Raw genomic sequence first — 18,130 nt, 5'->3', positions numbered from 1 at the left:
GGTATTTCTGGCCGTTAGTGAAGGAAGGTTGCCTCTGCCATTGTTGTTGCGGAGTGGACGACTGTCTATATCAGGAGTCCTCAAACTAAGGCCCAGGGTCATTTACCCGGCCCTCGCTCAGGGTCAACCTAAGTCTGAAACTACTTGAAAGCACACAACAATAATCCTATCTCATCAGCCAAAAGTAGGCCCACACTTTCCATTGAAATAGTAGTAAGTTTATATTTGTTAAAATTGTTCTTCATTTGAATTATTCTATTGTTTTTAAGCGTTTTTTGCACAACAAATAAGATATGTGCAGTGTTTAGAGGAATTCACTCATGTTTTTTTTCAAATTATAATCTGGCCCTCCAACAGTTTGAGAGACTGTGACCTGGCTCTCTGTTTAAAAAGTTTGAGGACCTCTGGTCTATATTGTTGCTGCCTGTAGTAAGGCAGGTTCGGCCCCTGTAGCAGAGTGAATATCACTTTGTCCTCTGAGTGTGTTATTATGGCTGGACTCCACATTTTGCTGCTAGGGTCTTGAACTCATGATTGGACTGGAGTTTCTCATCCATTCCTGAGTTAAAGAGTCTAAGTGAATCAAACGGTAAGTCCTTGATGATTTGCCTCGAAGCAGTTGATAGACCAGAGCAGCAGGGCCAGGTGTGTTGGCGTATGGCTACAGCGTGGGCTAACATATTGCCTGCTGTGTTTCTGGTGTGCTTTGCCATCTGACTTTGGTGATAGGCAAGTGAAGACGCTTCTTTTCTTTAAGTGTTCAATACTGTCCTATCTTCATCTGAGAGTTCCTCATGGAAAATTTGAGCCTTTCCCCACAGCATTTCTTGATAGCATTTAAGGAACGCTTTTTGGTTCTTCTGGGCTTGGGGTGAGAGTTTAGTACCATCTTCATCACATGAGCCTTCCCCAAGCAAAGAAGACACATTAAGAGACCACCAGTGTCTGGAAGCCTTCCTCCATGTGCTACACATTGTTTTAAAAGGGCAGATACCATGATAGAAAGCCGGGGAGTATGGGAAGTACAGTTTCAGAGTAAGTCCAAAATTTAGTGTACTCACACTATTAGTGCAAGTGAAGCACAGAAAAAAAAAACATGAAGTAGGAATTAACTGAAGAGAAGTAAAAAAAATTGAAGGTGAATACAAAAGGAAACTACAGTAGGTAAAAGAATCAAACACTTAAGATAACTTCTCTAAGAGAAAATCCTTGCTGCTAACACTGCGGATGAAACTGAGGTGGTAGCCCCACTTGATGGCTATATCTGGCAGGATGGGCGGGGCTATAGAGAATTCAATTCAAAGCTGTCTTGCACCTGCGCACAAGAACCATGTGTGTGATTTCACAGAGGCCACAAAGAAGAAACAGAAAATTATCTGGAGAAGTTCCCAGTCTTTTGAAGGCACTGAGCGGACTAGACTGCATGTTCATCAAAGAGTTAGAATTTTTAGAACTAAACTTTGATGTGTGTGAAATCATGTACACAGATGTGGCAGTAAGTTGTCAAATTCAGTGGTATACCCATTTTGGAAAGAGACAGAAATTATTTATTGAAGAAAGTGTAATCTTCACAAGATTACACCTAATGCTCATTTAAAGACAAGTCTAGATCTCCCTTTTATTCCTCTTTTTGAAAAAGATGACACTGATGCACATGAACATGACTCTTCTTTATTACCTCCTGTTACTATTGATTCTTCCTCAGATGCCCTAGTGCAATGGTTCCCACCAGTGGTTCGAAAGAACTAAAATATGGTCTACGGCCTCACCATTACTACACCATTGCAACGAGAGCGACTGATCTCGTGAAACCCTTAGATTGCCAAAGCTTATTAAATATGGTTTTCTGTGGGCAAGCAGATGGTGACTGCTGCATGGCATATGTTCTGTATCAGAAACTAGAGCTGATGTGGTCTATCCAATGCTATTTTCTGAACCATCACCCCAAATAATCAAATTGAATCTAAAATTGACCAAAAACCAATTCGTAACCCTTTTATTACTAATGTTGGAGAGTGGTCCCTGGTCATTAAAAGGTTGGGAACCACTTTCCTACTAGCTGATAAATATCCAGTTCCTGAAGACTGACATTATTCTGTCATTTGTAGATCAGTTGATATGTATGACTATGTACTGTTAATTAACCTTGACCTTGGTTTGCTTTCAAAACGATGTAAACCAAGACTGCTGCTCCTATGTGCATCTTGAAACTCCCACATCTTTTACATGTTGCTGAGAAGCTAGTTTCCATTCCTTTGATATAGGCCATTTTGTATTTGTACTGTGTCCAAGATAAGGTAAGGGCTGTTTTTATTTACATATCCAACCCCTATTTTTTTAAAAAGGAGGATACAGCCACCTTTAGAAGAAAAGCGTCAATCCTTAAGCAGAAAACCAAACTATTTTCACTGTGCAATGCCTACACAAACACCTGAGAAACAACTTTAAGACTGGGAAAGAGACCAGTTTATGCTGATTGCAGGTTGGAACTGTATCCAGGAACAGAGTATCCATGGCTAGACAGCCCTGGAAAGTGAGCTTTAAAAAAAAAAAATACTGTAGTCCATGAGATGCACTGAAGCACTGCAGATGATGAGAATATATTCCAGTTTGGGGCCCTCATGGGATGTACTATGCAGCACATTATCTGGTTTGTTCTGCACTTCCTGATGAGTTTTTTAATGCACTGTTTCTGGCTTGATTTGTGCTAAAGTGTGTACATTTGTAGATGCCCCAGCCTGGAGCTGGCTTTGAACTACATTATAGTGTCTGTGTAGTACGACCCAGGATTAGCAGATGAGCAGGAACAACAGGAGCAACAGAATTTAGGATTAAAGGCCAGCTTTCTAAAAGCTCGTGGCTTCAAATCTAGAGACCTGATTGTGCCCTTCTGCTTTCTCTTTTCGCTTTATGATTACAAAGCTGCACCTTGAAGCACAGATTCAAATATGTCCCGTTTCCCACGGTTTTTGCTACTTCTGCTATTCTTGCTGGCCAGTTATCCAAAATCATTAGGATTATTTAAATAAACATCCGGGCGTCCCCTGGGCAATGTCCTTGCAGACGGCCAATTCTCTCACACCAGAAGCAACTTGCAGTTTCTCAAGTCGCTCCTGACACGAAAAAAAAATGCGTCAGTTCAATGACTGCATACTGCCCTAGATGTTTCCTCAAACAGGATTCTTCAAAGGGAAGGATGGCAGCAAGAGACTGGCACTCTGCCCCATGTCAACTAGCTCCAATGAATTGAAATTAAAAATGAAGGTGCCACCTAATTTTAAAAACAGAAGTTCACCCTTTTGAAGACATCCAAGGTATCTACACAATATAATTTTATCTTATATTGCTTGATCAGGAACTAATATTTTGTTTATGCCAAACCCTTCAACAATGCTCAATTTATTTTGCTTAAATGATTAGGTTGTTCAGATACTACCTGCCAATTTGAGAAACTCAAATAGATCATCATTTAAATTTTTATTTAACAAAAGAAAACACTATGGCATATCGAGGAGTTGTATGAACTAGAGAAGAGGACAAATGCCATGGAGGATATGGCATTTTTGCTTTTGTGGCATGGGGTAGGGGATAGAGGAAAGTCATTTCTGGGTACTATTATAAGAAATTCCAAGTTGCACTATCTGCCTGATCCTTGTTCAAGTTTACTGGAAAACAGAGAGAGGAAAGTTAAAGGAGATAAAAATGATCAATTAACCAATATTTTACCAGCAATTCGAACAGAAGGGTTAGAAGCTGAAGAAACAATTAGATTATATGTGGAGATACCACACATAGTGGAATTATGGCAGGATTAGAAGTTTCAAGTTCTGTTTGATATCAGATGAGTATGAATAACTTATCAGCTCCCATTTTGTTTTATGTTGACTGAGATTGTTTTGTTTGTACATGTGAAAAAACTTAAGAGTTTGATTTTGCATCAAATGATTGAATATAAACTGATCACTTAAATACAACATTTAAACTCTAAAGTGAAATGTTACTGATTTGGAGGCTTTTAAGCAGTGGCTGTATGGCCATCTGTCGGGGTTGCTTTGAATGCAAATTTTCTTGTTTCTTGGCAGGGGGTTGGATGGCTCACGAGGTCTCTTCCAACTCAATAATTCCATGATTCTATACTTTCAGCCAAATTTAATATTTTTTGGGCAGTTGAAGAAAAGATATTTTAACTTCTCTTATTATTAGAACAATTAAATCTACCAAACACAATTCCAATGAGGAATCAGTATTCACTGGTGTTTGGTTCCAGGACCCCTTGTTGTGGATACCAAAATCTGTGGATGTTCAAGACCCATTATATACAATGGTTTGGTAAGACATCATCCCTTAAATATAATGTCAAAATCAAAGTTTGCTTTTGGGGTTGGATTTATTTATTTGTTTGTTTAGGCAATATTTTTGGCCATAGATGGGTGAATCCATGTACATATAATGGATATAAAGCCAACTGTCTGTGGTTTTTTTCTGGATATATATCTCAACTATATAAACCACAGACCAATAAATACAGAAAGGTTTAGTAAGGAAATTTAGGTGAGCAAGGAGTGACATTTCTACTTCCCTTAACAACTCACATCATTTTGGGGTAAGACTAAATTTAAATTCTGTGTATATCAAGCTAGTTCGCTTTCTAAAATAGTCAGAGTACTCTGGACAAAGGACAGTTGTTATGCAGCAATCTAGCAATTACAAACAGATTTTTATACCAACCTCTATGACCACGTGTGTTCTTCACAACCATGGGAAATTCCAGCACTTCAGCTTCATCAATCATTTTGGCAAAATTTTCATGACCTCCTGGTAATCAAAAATAAGTACAATGTTGTTATCCCAGGAACCAAGCATCTCAAGTCCTATCCAGCACCAGCTAGTTCTAAAGGCCAAAACAAGGATTAAGGAAGACAATGTGGAATTTCATTCATTATCATGCCACATTTCAAATTTTATTTATTTCATTCTTCAGAAATTTTCAGAAAGTGGCAACATTCCCCCTCCTGTTTTCTATCCCTTAAAATATTCCCAAAAAGTTATCACTGCATGAAACCCAGCATTGGATGACAACTGAAAAGACTGTCAAATTTGGAAGCATTAAATCCTTATATTTGCAAATTACAGACTTGCTTTTAATATGATATATATAATATCTGAATCCAGAAGCTACCTGGCTTTATACTAACATCACTAAATTAAAAGAGTTCTCCTTTTTTCCCACTCCCCCTTTTCTAACTTTAAAAGAAGCACATCAGACAGCCCACTCCTATATTCCTACATACTTTTCTCTCAGAAAGCTTAATGGGGAAACCCTGTTTTCTAGTTCTTTAAAAATGTTCAAGTTATGACAGTCCCAACTTTTTTGCTTTTAAGAAGGGCCAAAGGGTCTGCATCCAGAGCAGTGGAAGGTGGTGACATGATTGGGCAACAGCATAGCCTTCCAAACCATTTTGAATAACGTCATGGTGATGAATCTCATTGAAAAGTATCAATTAAGTCTTCTTCCCATACCTCCTCTGTTCAAGGAAGATAACTGAGAGCAGGAAAATCAAGAAAAGGCACTGAAACAATACCCACAGACAAATGTACTGCTTATTTCTGAAGAGTTTATAAAGGTTTCTTGATCCATTGTGAATGCCCCCCCTGCTACCCAGTTTTCTTTGCTTCTAACACTCCTCATCAATTTGCAATTTTAACTTGAAATTCAACAAAGTAATCCTGTATCTCAATCAAAAGCACTGGTAAATTTTGAGGCATCAATCACATTGTTCCAGCGAGTTATGGCTGCCACAAAGAGACAAATATGCAGACATTGTATTAGTATAAATATCAAAGCAAACTTTCATTTTTTTTATTTTGGTATATTATTCTGATATTTTAGAATGGAGGGTGGGCTAATACTTCTGTCACTAATTTTAAAATATCCACTTGGCCTAGGTCAGCACATGTACGGCTTCATCTACCTTTAAAAAAGAAATAATGCTGGCAGGCATCAGCATGGGTGACACTTCTCTCCAAAGAAGAGAAGAAGGGTTAGTTCATTAGTCCTCAATGAACTAAACTAACAGTTTGTCTCATTACTAAAAAGCAAAATGGCTATAAGTCATTTTTCTTTCTCTCCATATCCTCTGTGTTTTACAGTCAAAACAAAACCTGCAGGAGCCACAACTCTTGTTTATACAGTAATTTCTACTTTTAGGAATGTGGTTCTACTTGTTTAGAATTACTTTACCTTTTAAAAATTGAACAGCACTGGAAGTAACTAGCCTGCAAAACTGGTGTGTGTGTAAATGGGCCACCCTAATACAAATATTAGCAAACCAGGGAAAATATGGACCTTGTAGGACTAAATTACTTAAATGCCATGGTATCAAAAAACAGATCTTGTCATTCTTGTATGAGTTTCTGAAACTGATCCTGCAGGTCAAAACAGAATCAAGACATCAATGTTTCTCTTAAAAAACTGCTGTGTGTGCAGCGCAGCTCGTGCCCATTCCCACCTGCTCAAATTCTGCAGGATTTAAAGCATCGCATGTAAACTTAATAGAAGCTAGATCTTAAACCCCCCAGTAATAGACATCTCCGCACCCTATTCCGGGGACACGTGGGGCTTGGGACTACAATGTATACACAAGCTGCCCTTTCCAAACCCCAGGTTTTATAGCATAAGGTGAAATTTTTATTTCCTCACCCATTTCAGAATACTTCATAATTGGATTTAGTATTGTTTTATTGCTTTGCCGGATTTCAGTTATTTTTGCATTAGCACCCATGTTTATTGTTTCTTTCACACTGTTGTATGTGGCAGTTAGAATATCATTTCAAAACAAAATAGCCTCTAGCCCACTATTCCCATACAACTGGTTTGTCAAAGATTTGGTTAATGTTTTAATGTAGCACCAGAATATGTTGCCAAATTTTTTCCACATATATGGATACGAAATTAATTTTTGTTGTTGCATTTTTTTTCTTTGTATACTTGATAACAAGCTTGGCAAATCTTCATCTACTTCTCATGCACCTTTTTGTTTTAAAATATTCTTATCAAATAGAAAACCTTCAGCATTCCAAAGAGTTGTAAAACAATAGTAATTACTAGAAATAAGAATCAGACATTTTGCAGACTTTGGTGTGTTTTTATATTCAAATGTATATAGGATCATGCAAAATATATATGTATCAATTCTATGCATAATCCTGAGAAGAGTAATGATTTCAGTCTGCTTTCCCAAATTTGATATTCTCTAGGATTGTTTGGCTACTGCTACCACCTGGTAGGATGACAGCTGTATTCCCACCCATAAGAAGGCATCAGATAAGGAATGCTGCTTTCAAAACAAAGTATTCTACTTATTTTGTACTCAAGTTTCCTCTTTTGTAAGGCAAGCAGAGATATGTTTTGTCTCAGTGGAATGCTTGAATTCTGTTTTTCTTGGTTATAATACATGATATAACAGATGGGAGATATTGAGTATTAGACAATTTATCCGGCAGTAAATGTTGGAATGGCAGCTTAAATCATTACTACACTTCAAGAACTGTGAGAATTGGTGTGCCTGTCTTCAGCATTCAAATGAATAATATAACATAGCTGCTCCTGTGTAATCTATCAATAATTAAACTGTACATGATTTCTAGTTTTTAAAAAAATCCTTCAGGATACCATTTCCTCAACTTTCCAAAGTCTTAGGAGATGTGCACTCACTATGGAACATTATTTAAATTTAAATTCAATGACTTACCATAGGAAAAGGTGTCTGGAAGAGGCACACCATGTCCAGCCAGCTCTTGGAAAGTCCAGAACTTATTGACACAATTGAGTATGGCTTGAGGACGGTTCATCAGACGGCAACCCATCTTTTCTAGATGACGAAGAACTGTGATGTCACTGTCACTTTGGACCCATGGTGTTGGCACACGAACAACCACTACCTGTGGATAAGCTGTGATGAGTTCCCCATTGACTCGGAGACCTGTAAAAAAGGGGAAATGGTATGGCAATCTGATGTAAACCAGATCAAAATCCCAACAAGAAATACAGAAACACCACTTGTTCAACCAAGCCATCTTCCTATCTACCATATGTGACAATTAGTAAACATGGTATTTATTCATCTCTCATGCACCTGAATAGTCCAAACTAACATTTTTTTACATGTAAATTTTTCATTACTCTGAGAGTTCCTGGTGCGGTGCTCATCTAATCTGAGATCATCAAATTTCTAATCCAAATATCCAATATCCAAGCGAAGTGAAAGACTAGTTAGTTGCTTCAGGTCTGCTTATTGGACAAAGACTGCTTTGATCATTTTGTTGTTGTTCATTCGTTCAGTCGTTTCCGACTCTTTGTGACCTCACGAGTCAGCCCATGCCAAAGCTCCGTCGGCCGTCACCACCCCCAGCTCCTTCAAGGTCAAGCCAGTCACTTCAAGGATGCCATCCATCCATCTTGCTCTTGGTCGGCCCCTCTTCCTTTTTCCTTCCATTTTCCCCAGCATCGTTGTCTTCTCTAAGCTTTCCTGTCTTCTCATGATGTGGCCAAAGAACTTCATCTTTGCCTCTAATATCCTTCCCTCCAATGAGCAGTCCAGCTTTATTTCCTGAAGTATGGACTGGTTGGATCTTCTGGCGGTCCAAGGCACTCAGAACTTTCCTCCAACACCACAGTTCAAAAGCGTCTATCTTCCCCGCTCAGCCTTCCCTATGGTTCAGCTCTCACATCTGTGGGTGACTATGCGGAATACCATTGTTTAACTATGTGGATCTTGGTTGCCAGTGTGATGTCTCTACTCCTCACTATTTTATCGAGATTGGTCATTGCTTTCCTCCCAAGAAATAAGCATCTACTGATTTCCTGGCTGCAGTCTGCGTCTGCAGTAATCTTTGCACCTAGAAATACAAAGTCTGTCACGGCCTCCACGTTTTCTCCCCCTCCTTCCCAGTTACCAATCATTCTTGTTGCCATAATCTTGGTTTTTTTATGTTTAGCTGCAACCCAGCTTTGATCATAAAGGTAAATAATAGTGACACTTAATCCAGATAAAATAAACAATGTGCTTGTGCGCTGGGAGGCACATAGAGAAGAGGGACTGAGACCGTGCTGGATGGCATTATGCTGCATAGAAAAACTCAAGTTTGCTGTTTGGGTATACTTTTGGATTCAGCCCTGCATTTTTCAGAAATGTCTAAGATACATTTACATAGTTACCGCTGGTACATTAACAGCTCCTGTTCCTTGAGATGTTTGATCTGACTACCACTAGCACATTATACTTACATACTGTTTAGACCAGTGGTTCCCAACCTGTGGTCTATGGAGCACCTGTGGTCCGCATGGCCTCACTCTTACTAACCAAACCAAATCTAAAGTTGACCAAAAACTGATTTGTAGCCCTCTTAGTACTAATGTTGGAAAGTGGTCCCTGGTCAAAAAAAAAAAAAAAAAAAGGTTGGGAACCATTCCTGGTTTAGACTATCCAGCTGAATCTTTTGGAAAATCATTAAAAAGGAAGACTTTATGGAGACCTCCTTCAATCTTATTTAATGATTTCTGGAGAATGCCACTTTTGAACCTGCTGAAGTGACAGAGAAGCTTGGTCACTACAGCTGCATTCTCACACTACTCCCTTTCTTTTCTGAACAGAGAGAAACAGGAACATGTCTGCCACTTAGAAACTATACCAAACTTTCTCTGGTAGAAGAAATATAGGAAAAATAAAGAGAATATTGATGCTTGTTATGTCAGGAACATACCACCCCCAATAAAGACGAATAATTAAAAGGTATGTTTTCATCTACTTATTGCTTTACATAATTTTAATGTATTTATCTTGATTTCTATCATACAGCCTGACTTGAGTCAGGATGATGAAGTAATCTGAGAATTTAACTACAGCACTGTAGATTAGGGTTCAAAACTCTACTCAGCCATGGAAGCCCACTGGATAACCTTCAGTAAACTACATTCTCTCAGCGTCAGAGAATGAAGATAGACAAATCTTGCCAAGAAAATTCTGCAAGTTTCATCTTAGGATAAATTGGAAATGATTTCAAGGCACACAACACCCAAATATCTCATACTACAGAATTATACTAAATAATCAATAAAAACTGCTTATTTTTTATGGGAAAGGACAGAGTGAGAGGAGATAGAAAATAACCTGTTTCGATATTCTTTTTATGCCTCATGAAGTACTTTCCTCAGTCAGAAGATGGGAGACAGAGTAATGGCAAGTCTTTTTTTATTTTTACTAAGAATAATTTTCCTTCTAAGGCATTTTACAGCCATGAAAAATGTGAATAAAAACATGCAGTCTTTTCTTTTTAAAATATTTTCTGTTCTCGTGCTGGATTACGAGTTCCAACAAAACCGTACCTGCTGCCAGGCAAGAAAACTTTGGAATACCCCTCCTCTTTATATCTTAGCAACTTGAAATAAACTTACAGACAAAAGGTGCAATTCCCGATATGATCATTGCCTCTCCCACCATACTGGAAAAATTATTGCCGTTTCTCCCGTTTTCTTGTCACTCTGGATACATGACAGAACTCACTTTGTAGAAGAGATAAAAGGCCCTACATGCAGCTTATGATCTGCTTTGTTGTGCCCATCCAGATACTTTTTCGTCTCCTGCTTAAAACAGACTATCAAGCCAATCCATATGCTGCCTCTTGCGAAATCCTAGATTCCAATAATTTTACTAAAAGAGCTTTAAAAGGCAGTCACTGCTACAGCACACTTCATTAGTTAAAGGAAATCACTGCCGCATTGCAGCTGATATGCTTATAAGCAGCTGTGGCTACAGAGATGGAGATTATTTCAAAGCAAATTTCCAAGCACTCTCACAATACAAAATATGACATTAAATGGAAAAAATTAAGAGTGCAAAATAGGAACACCTAGTCATGAATCATTTCTACTTTAAATGACTGAATGCTTTTAAAGTAGTTCTTTAAGAGAGAGAAATGCTATCAGTTCCCTGCAGCCCTGCAATCAGTTTGAGGGATCCTTCTGAGTGTTGGAAAGGTAGCTATGGGGGGAGAAATCTCACTTCATATCTTCCACTGACGTTAGTGTCCACTCTATTTTGACTGCAGGGGCACACTAACTGGATACAACATATGCAATTTTGTTAAGATTTATATGGTTAGTCTGCACGCTCTTTTAGCGTGTCTTAAAAATGAAAGGTGCCATAAATGTTAATTAAATGTTATAAAGGTGTTCTGAAGCAGAACTCGGCATGGGTCAGAGCTTCTAAATAACTAGTTAACATTTCTCAATTTACTACCTTGTTGGATTAGGTTTTTTTTTTAATTCATTCAATTTCTCAATGAATGCTTAAGTTAATCGTATGAGCTAATATATTATAATGTATGGATCTTCCTCTGGGAAATCTAGTATAACAGAAAAATCTAGGGGAAAGGAAAACTGAAACTGTATGGAATATATCGGTCCCACCTGCGTCACAAGTACGTTTGGCGGGGACGAGAGACAAGGCCTTCTCAGTGATGGCCCCTCAGCTATGGAACGCCCTTCCTACAGATATTAGATCAGCCCCCTCCCTGTTAACATTTCAGAGGAAAGTGAAGACCTGGTTGTTCGAGCAGGCATTTGAAAAGACAGTGTAATGAACATAGGAATATGGAAAAATTGGATGAAGGGACTTGATCTTGATTTTAACTATGAGATGCTAATAAGACGTTTTATTGATTTATAATCGTTTTTAACTGTTTTATGATGTTTTGAGCACTGAATTTTGCTATTGTTAACCACTTTGAGTTGCCCAAGGGCTGAGAAAAGCGGTATACAAATATAGTAAATAAATAAATAGTAAATAAATTACACTGTAGATTGACAGAAGGCGGCAGCAGAAAACCTGAGAATCAACTGAAGAGATGAGACTGGCATCCTATTGAGGAAGAATAGAAAGAAAAAATGCCTAGTATAAAATGGGGCAGGGGACTGAGGTGTTCTTATTCCTTAAGCAGTCATGGTGCCAGGTTGCTATGTATTTGAAGTGTGATGGAACTGACAACTTTATAATTCCTTTTCATGCTGATGGTGGCTCAGTGTGCTTGACATATCAACAGCTATGTGAAATACTTTCCTTGACCTCACTGTTGCTCCTGAATTCCTATTCCTGGAGAGATTAAAATGTCTACAAGACAAATAAAACATTTCTGGCATATTCCATTCTTAAAAGTAGATGTCAAGTCCTCCATTACCATCATAACCACGGAACTCATATCTGCAGTTTCACTCTAGGTGAGCGGGGGGGGCGGTTGTGTGCTTAGGAGATTTTCTGGGCAATTATACGATGTACTTCCTCAGAAGTTATTACAGTGATGCCTTGGAAAACCTAGCAAATTTCCATGAAATGCCTCTGCAGGAATTTCTAGGTCCTACAGAATGACCTTATGGTATGCTAATTCAATGTTATCTGGTCAAATTTGTAGTTCTAGGTAGCCACAATTCAACAAGGAACGCATCCCCCACAGATATGGGGGCCTTACTGTATATACTGCCTCCATTAACATTCTGGCACTTTTGTTCTGAAAGAAGTGTTATATGTTTCTTTGGGCTGGGTGGGAAGCAATATGTCATTACAATTGTATACCTTGCTTCTTTCTCCTTCAAAACTCCCCCAAATATAAGCAATGCTTTTGCTGTCAAAATCATCAATTTTAACAGAATCACATGCATTTTTCACATGTAGAGCTATTGGTCTCATAATATTGAGCCATACCTACTGCACAATGTATATCCTCCACTAACTTTATCCCAATCATGATTCTCATGTCAACTAATCAGATTCCATAGAAATCTGATTTCTTGGAAGAAACCATTTCATGGAAGAAGCCATGAAAATGAACAAAATCTGGCTACCAGTATTAAAAAACTCAAAAATTACAACAGCAAAACAACAGAGAGTAGACAATCAGGCACATCAAATCACCTCTCAAAAAAAGATTCCCCAGGAACTTCCAAGCCATTAAATGCTAATCAAGGTGGTCAGTTGAAACATTCACACCTAGCTCCAGCAGACAAAAGTCCTTTGTCCCACCCTGGTCATTCCACAGATATATAAACCCATTTTTCTACTTCCAACAGACCTCACTACCTCTGAGGATGCTTGCCATAGATGCAAGCGAAACGTCAGGAGAAAATGCCTCCACAACATGGCCATATAGCCCGGAAAACCTACAACAACCCAGTGATTCCGGTCATGAAGGCCTTCGACAATACATTAATCAGATTCTTCTTACCATCCTGTATCAGATTACAATATCACCTTACTTTCTGTTTCCCAAACACCATACTTTAACATATAGCCCATAAAGATGTTTCAAATACAGACAAGGGTGTTGCATTTTCTCACATATAGGGAAACAGTCATGTGAACGTTACCAGTCTGTGAAGACCACATGTTTAAAACCTACTTGTTTAATTTAAATCGTACCCTTTTCACAATGAGGGAGCAAAAGCGGCTCATTGAATAGGTTGAAACAAATGTTTATTTAATTTAGTTAATCTGTATTGCAAAGGATCAAAGGGGAATTTTGCAATACAAAAGTAAAAACACAATTAAACATGAATAATATATTTAAACTCCTGGAATAGTATAGACTTCTACCTGATAAGGTGGTATCCAGGCTTCTAATCCCTCAAGGACATAAGTCTCTACCTTGTGTAAGCTTTGAGGAGCGGCAAGAATAGAAAGTAAAGCACCCTCCCCCATTCTTTACTTTTGTTGTCAATTGTAAGCCATCTCTCTTCTGTTGAAGTCACATTTATTTATTCATAGGGCTTTTCTGCCCACACTTATCAGCATCAAGTTCTATGAGATGTTTATGCATACACATGCACAGTAACTAACAATGTGGAATAGACTGAGCCTCATGCAATGAAGGCATCACATCCCAGAAATCAAAGTAGCCACCATTGATCTACAATCAACACTATAGCAAGTTTTGATTGTAAGCAAAATGAGACTGAACTCAAGGGTTGATGTGCTTTCACTCAAGAGAATTTGAAGCCATTGTAAAGATTTATATATTAAATGAATAGCTAGCCATTTCTAAACAATATCGATTTGAGGGATTTATTCTAATATTTCACCCTACGACCTATCTCAGAAATTTGGGTTTGTCAACCAATGAATAGGTGACCATTTGTAAAGAACACTTCTCCAGGGTACTGGTAGCAACTTTTTAAATATAAACCACACACTTCTAGGAATAGGTTGTCTAATCTTTCTAATCATTTTCATAATTTCGGCTTAACTTCATCTGAAAAAAAATGCTTTCTGTCTGATGTTTAAATAATGTGCCTCTATTGATATCCAGGCCATAGCATTCTCCTCTTCTGCAAATTTTCTCAATTAGACCTATTGGAATGTATTTTAGGAAAATTCTACATTGGGTAATGCTAACCATCCAAATAACAGATATTTGGTGCTATTGATAAATCTTAAAGATTTCCCTCCAGTTTTGCCTTTCCTATTGATATAGAGATTACTTGAAATAGGAATATAAATTTAGGTAAAATATGACCTTTGACAGCTAATATTCTGCCCATCAACTGCAATGTTGACCATTTTTAAATTTTTTGTTGATTATTTATTTATTTATTTATAGCATTAATATTCTGCCCTTCTTACCCCGAAGGGAACTCAGGGCAGAGCACAGCATATATACGGCAAACATTCAATGCCGGGACAAGAATTCATATGAAAATACATAAACATTAAACATATTTTATCAAAATATTAAAATACACCGTTTGGCCATTTGCATCAAATCTAAATTGGCCTGGTAAGTTTCCTATGGCTGCCTTATTGCCCTGTTCCAAAGGCTTGGTCCCACGGCCAAGTTTTTACCATCCTTCTGAAGGACAGGAGGGAGGGGGCCGATCTGATCTCACCAGGAAGGGAGTTCCATAGCCGGGGGCCATCACCAAGAAGGCCCTCTCTCTCGTCCCCACCAATCACGTCTGTGACAATGGCGGAACAAAGAGCAGGGCCTCCCCGGAGGATCTTAATCTCGGTCATGGTTCATAGGGGGAGGTGCATTCGGACATGTATATCAGGCCGGGGCTGTTTAGGGCTTTATAGGCCAAAGCCAGCACTTTGAATTGTGCCTGGTGGCAAACTGGCAGACAGTGGAGCTGGCATAACATGGGAGTTGTGTGCTCCCTGTATGCTGCCCCAGTTACTAACCTGGCTGCCTCTCATTGAACTATTTGAAGCTTCTGAGCAGTCTTCAAAGGCAACCCCACATAGAGTGCGTTGCAGTAGTCTATCTTGTCCTAAACAAGTACTATTTGTCTATTTGTGCAAGAGTTCCTAGAAATCTGAAGTCCCAGTATAATATACAGTGGAACCTCTACTTAAGAGCATTCCACTTAAGCGTGTTTTGAGCTAAGAGCCTCGTGCTTGTCTGCTTTAGGATATTGCTGTCCATTTTGCTCTTGTCTGTTTAGAGGAATTTTGGGTTAGTTGATTTGAATAATTTTGAGTTAGTTGAATATAGGAATGTATTGGCTATACACAACATGTACCATATTTTTTGTTAATGTACTGTATTCCTGAATATCTAAATCCTGAAAAAACAAATTGATAAATTGGACATTCCTTGTAGATTTAATTGGTATTTCCTGGACATACTTAATTAATATTTTTGATTTATAGTAATTTATTTTGAAACTTTTCCAAAATTAATAGTAGCTGTCCTAAACATTGTTTTTGATAAAACAATTAAATACACTTATTTTATGTGCAACATTTTTATTTTTTATGAATTGAATTTCAACATTTTTTCTTATTAATTCTGCTATTGGTTCTATTGCAAGAACAAGAAAAATATGAGAGTGGACACTCCTGTTGGATGCCTCTCAGTGGTCCCCAACCTTTAAGACTACTAAGACACAAATGTGATACATCGTGGAGATCCATCAGCCCCACCCCCCACCAACCACACACAAAGAAATAAAACTGGTTTTTAAATAACTAGCATTTATTAATCATTATACTAATGTTTACACATTTTTTGTGATATAAAGACAAAACGCCATAATGAGATCTGATGTAAAAAAAATTAACGTAATTTTTGAGCTTGGGAATCCTTGGATTGATACTATTGCTCAATGCCACACACATGTTGTGGCATTGAGTAATAATACACTGGCTCCTGATAGTAGGAGATTCCTATTGACTCTTGAAGCCTAACAGGAGCCCAAGCTGAGAGCGCCTCTTCTGCTGGCTCAGACCAAGGGAGACAGCACCCATGTGCTCCCTTCCCTTTTCACAAGGAGCAAGTGATGGAGCTTCCGTTTCGTTTGGGGGCACATAATGCACATAGCCAGCCAGTCTACCACTAAAACCATTATAGGCAAATAGTAATTCAACTATAGTAATAACTTGCTAGCTGGCTCCTATAAAGTATTATAAATGGGGCTATCCTTAAAGACTTGGAAATTTCAAAATAATGAAGAATGAGTTCAGCAAACTACTGTCAAGTTTGTGCATGTAACACCAAATTTGAAATAACTGACTAGTTACTTTGCTTTCTGGCTCAACTGAGTGGACAGTCCTAATTACCTTAAATAGTTGCCCTGTAATACAGTTGTTATTTTTTAAGACTTAAAATGTTGCCATGTCATCATTTCTAATCACAATTCAGGGAATGTGACATACAAAATGCTTATTGCTGAACCAATGGTTTATTATTATTATTATTATTATTATTATTATTATTATCACCATCATCTTTATTTATACCCTGCCTTTCTTCCTGTGGGGACTCAAGGCAGGTAACACTCCACACTAGACAAGTTTAAAAAATTCAATACAAAGATTTAAAAACTATTAAATAGTAACCGTATGTTAAAATAGTATGTTATAGTATAGTATGTTAAAACCGTATGTAATAGTATGTTAAAAGCAGAATTAAAATGCAATAAATACACTAAAATGGCCTTTAAAACTCATATTTTCCCCAATCCTACCCAACTTCTATCTGGATTAAGTTCCCAGAGCACGTTGAGCTTCCCTTATACCGAAATGATAGGCCATGATGACCAAAAATATGAATGGCACTAACTTAAAATATGTCAAAATAGTAAACAAACAAACAAACAAAAACCAGTACCAAAACAAGAAGAGTATGATGGCAGAGGCCTGACTATTCAAAAGTGTTTGCTTGTGTGTGTGGGAGAGATTTATATTCTTTTCTCACAACAATGACGTTCAAGTGGCTCACCATATATAGTAATTAGGAAACAATCAAAAGCAATACAAAATATCAATTCTTAATAGGTAAGTGAATGGCTTCAACAAAGGAAAATACACAAGTAAAAATAAATGGTTTAAAAAATCATCATTACGGAAAATGCAGTACTTGACTGGTAGCAAACTTCTTCAGCAATCAGCTGATAAAAGCCTTTCTGATTTTTGAAAGCTTCTACCTGCTCTAGCCTTCTCTGAAATCTTCTAGCCACTGAGTGGGAGGCAGCCAACCAGACAAAACACCACCATGTCTTGTCCAGCTGCTGTTAGAGCCACTCCCACTATCGTCCACTGCCATTCTGCTGGCTGCTGAGTGGGAGGCAGCCAGTCAGACACAGCTCCATCGTGTTCTATTTATTACATCTTGTTTATTTTTATGTAGTTTGTGAGACTGAGGGCAAATTAACATTTTGTAAGGTGCTCTGAGGGCCCTCAGTGGCGCAGTGGGTTAAAGCGCTGAGCTGGTGAACTTGCTGACCAAAAGGTAGCAGGTTTGAATCCAGGAAGTGGCGTGAGCTCCCACTGTTAGCCCCAGCTTCTGCCAACCTAGCAGTTCAAAAACATGCAAATGTGAGATCAATAGGTACCACTCCGGCAGGAAGGTAACGGCGCTCCATGCAGTCATGCTGGCCACGTGACCTTGGGGGTGTCTGTGGACAACGCCGACTCTTCGGCTTAGACACAACTGGACTTAATGTCAGGGGAAAAGCTTTACCTTTACCTAAGAAGCTCTGAGTGCCTGTGTTGCTGAAAAGCCCAGGAGAGGAAAAATCCCTCTCTCATATTCCCACCACATGCATCTCTAAGGGTTGCAAGTTCAGGAAAAAAAACAACCC

At 38.3% G+C, this 18,130-nt stretch overlaps 1 protein-coding gene across 8 annotated transcripts in view; it reads right to left on the bottom strand.

Annotated features, from left to right (window-relative positions):
- The window catches only part of RIMKLB (ribosomal modification protein rimK like family member B), a 55,031-nt gene that overhangs the window by 25,360 nt on the left and 11,541 nt on the right, over nucleotides 1–18,130 (bottom strand). For all 8 annotated transcript variants that reach the window (XR_010909261.1, XR_010909263.1, XR_010909262.1 and 5 more), the window contains exons 4-5: nucleotides 7,752–7,982; nucleotides 4,729–4,815 (exon numbers count right to left, since the gene is read on the bottom strand). Coding sequence is in view for 2 of the 8 variants with exons in the window: in XM_060763461.2 (XP_060619444.1) it covers nucleotides 4,729–4,815; nucleotides 7,752–7,982 (318 nt within the window). In the remaining 6 variants the exon portion in view is untranslated. The remainder of the gene's footprint in view (nucleotides 1–4,728; nucleotides 4,816–7,751; nucleotides 7,983–18,130) is intronic.

This window comes from Anolis sagrei, chromosome 2 (genome assembly GCF_037176765.1).
Source record: "Anolis sagrei isolate rAnoSag1 chromosome 2, rAnoSag1.mat, whole genome shotgun sequence".
NCBI classification, from domain to species: domain Eukaryota; kingdom Metazoa; phylum Chordata; class Lepidosauria; order Squamata; family Dactyloidae; genus Anolis; species Anolis sagrei.
The sequence above is the reverse complement of the archived record's forward strand: the minus strand, read 5'-3'. Positions and strand labels throughout refer to the sequence as shown.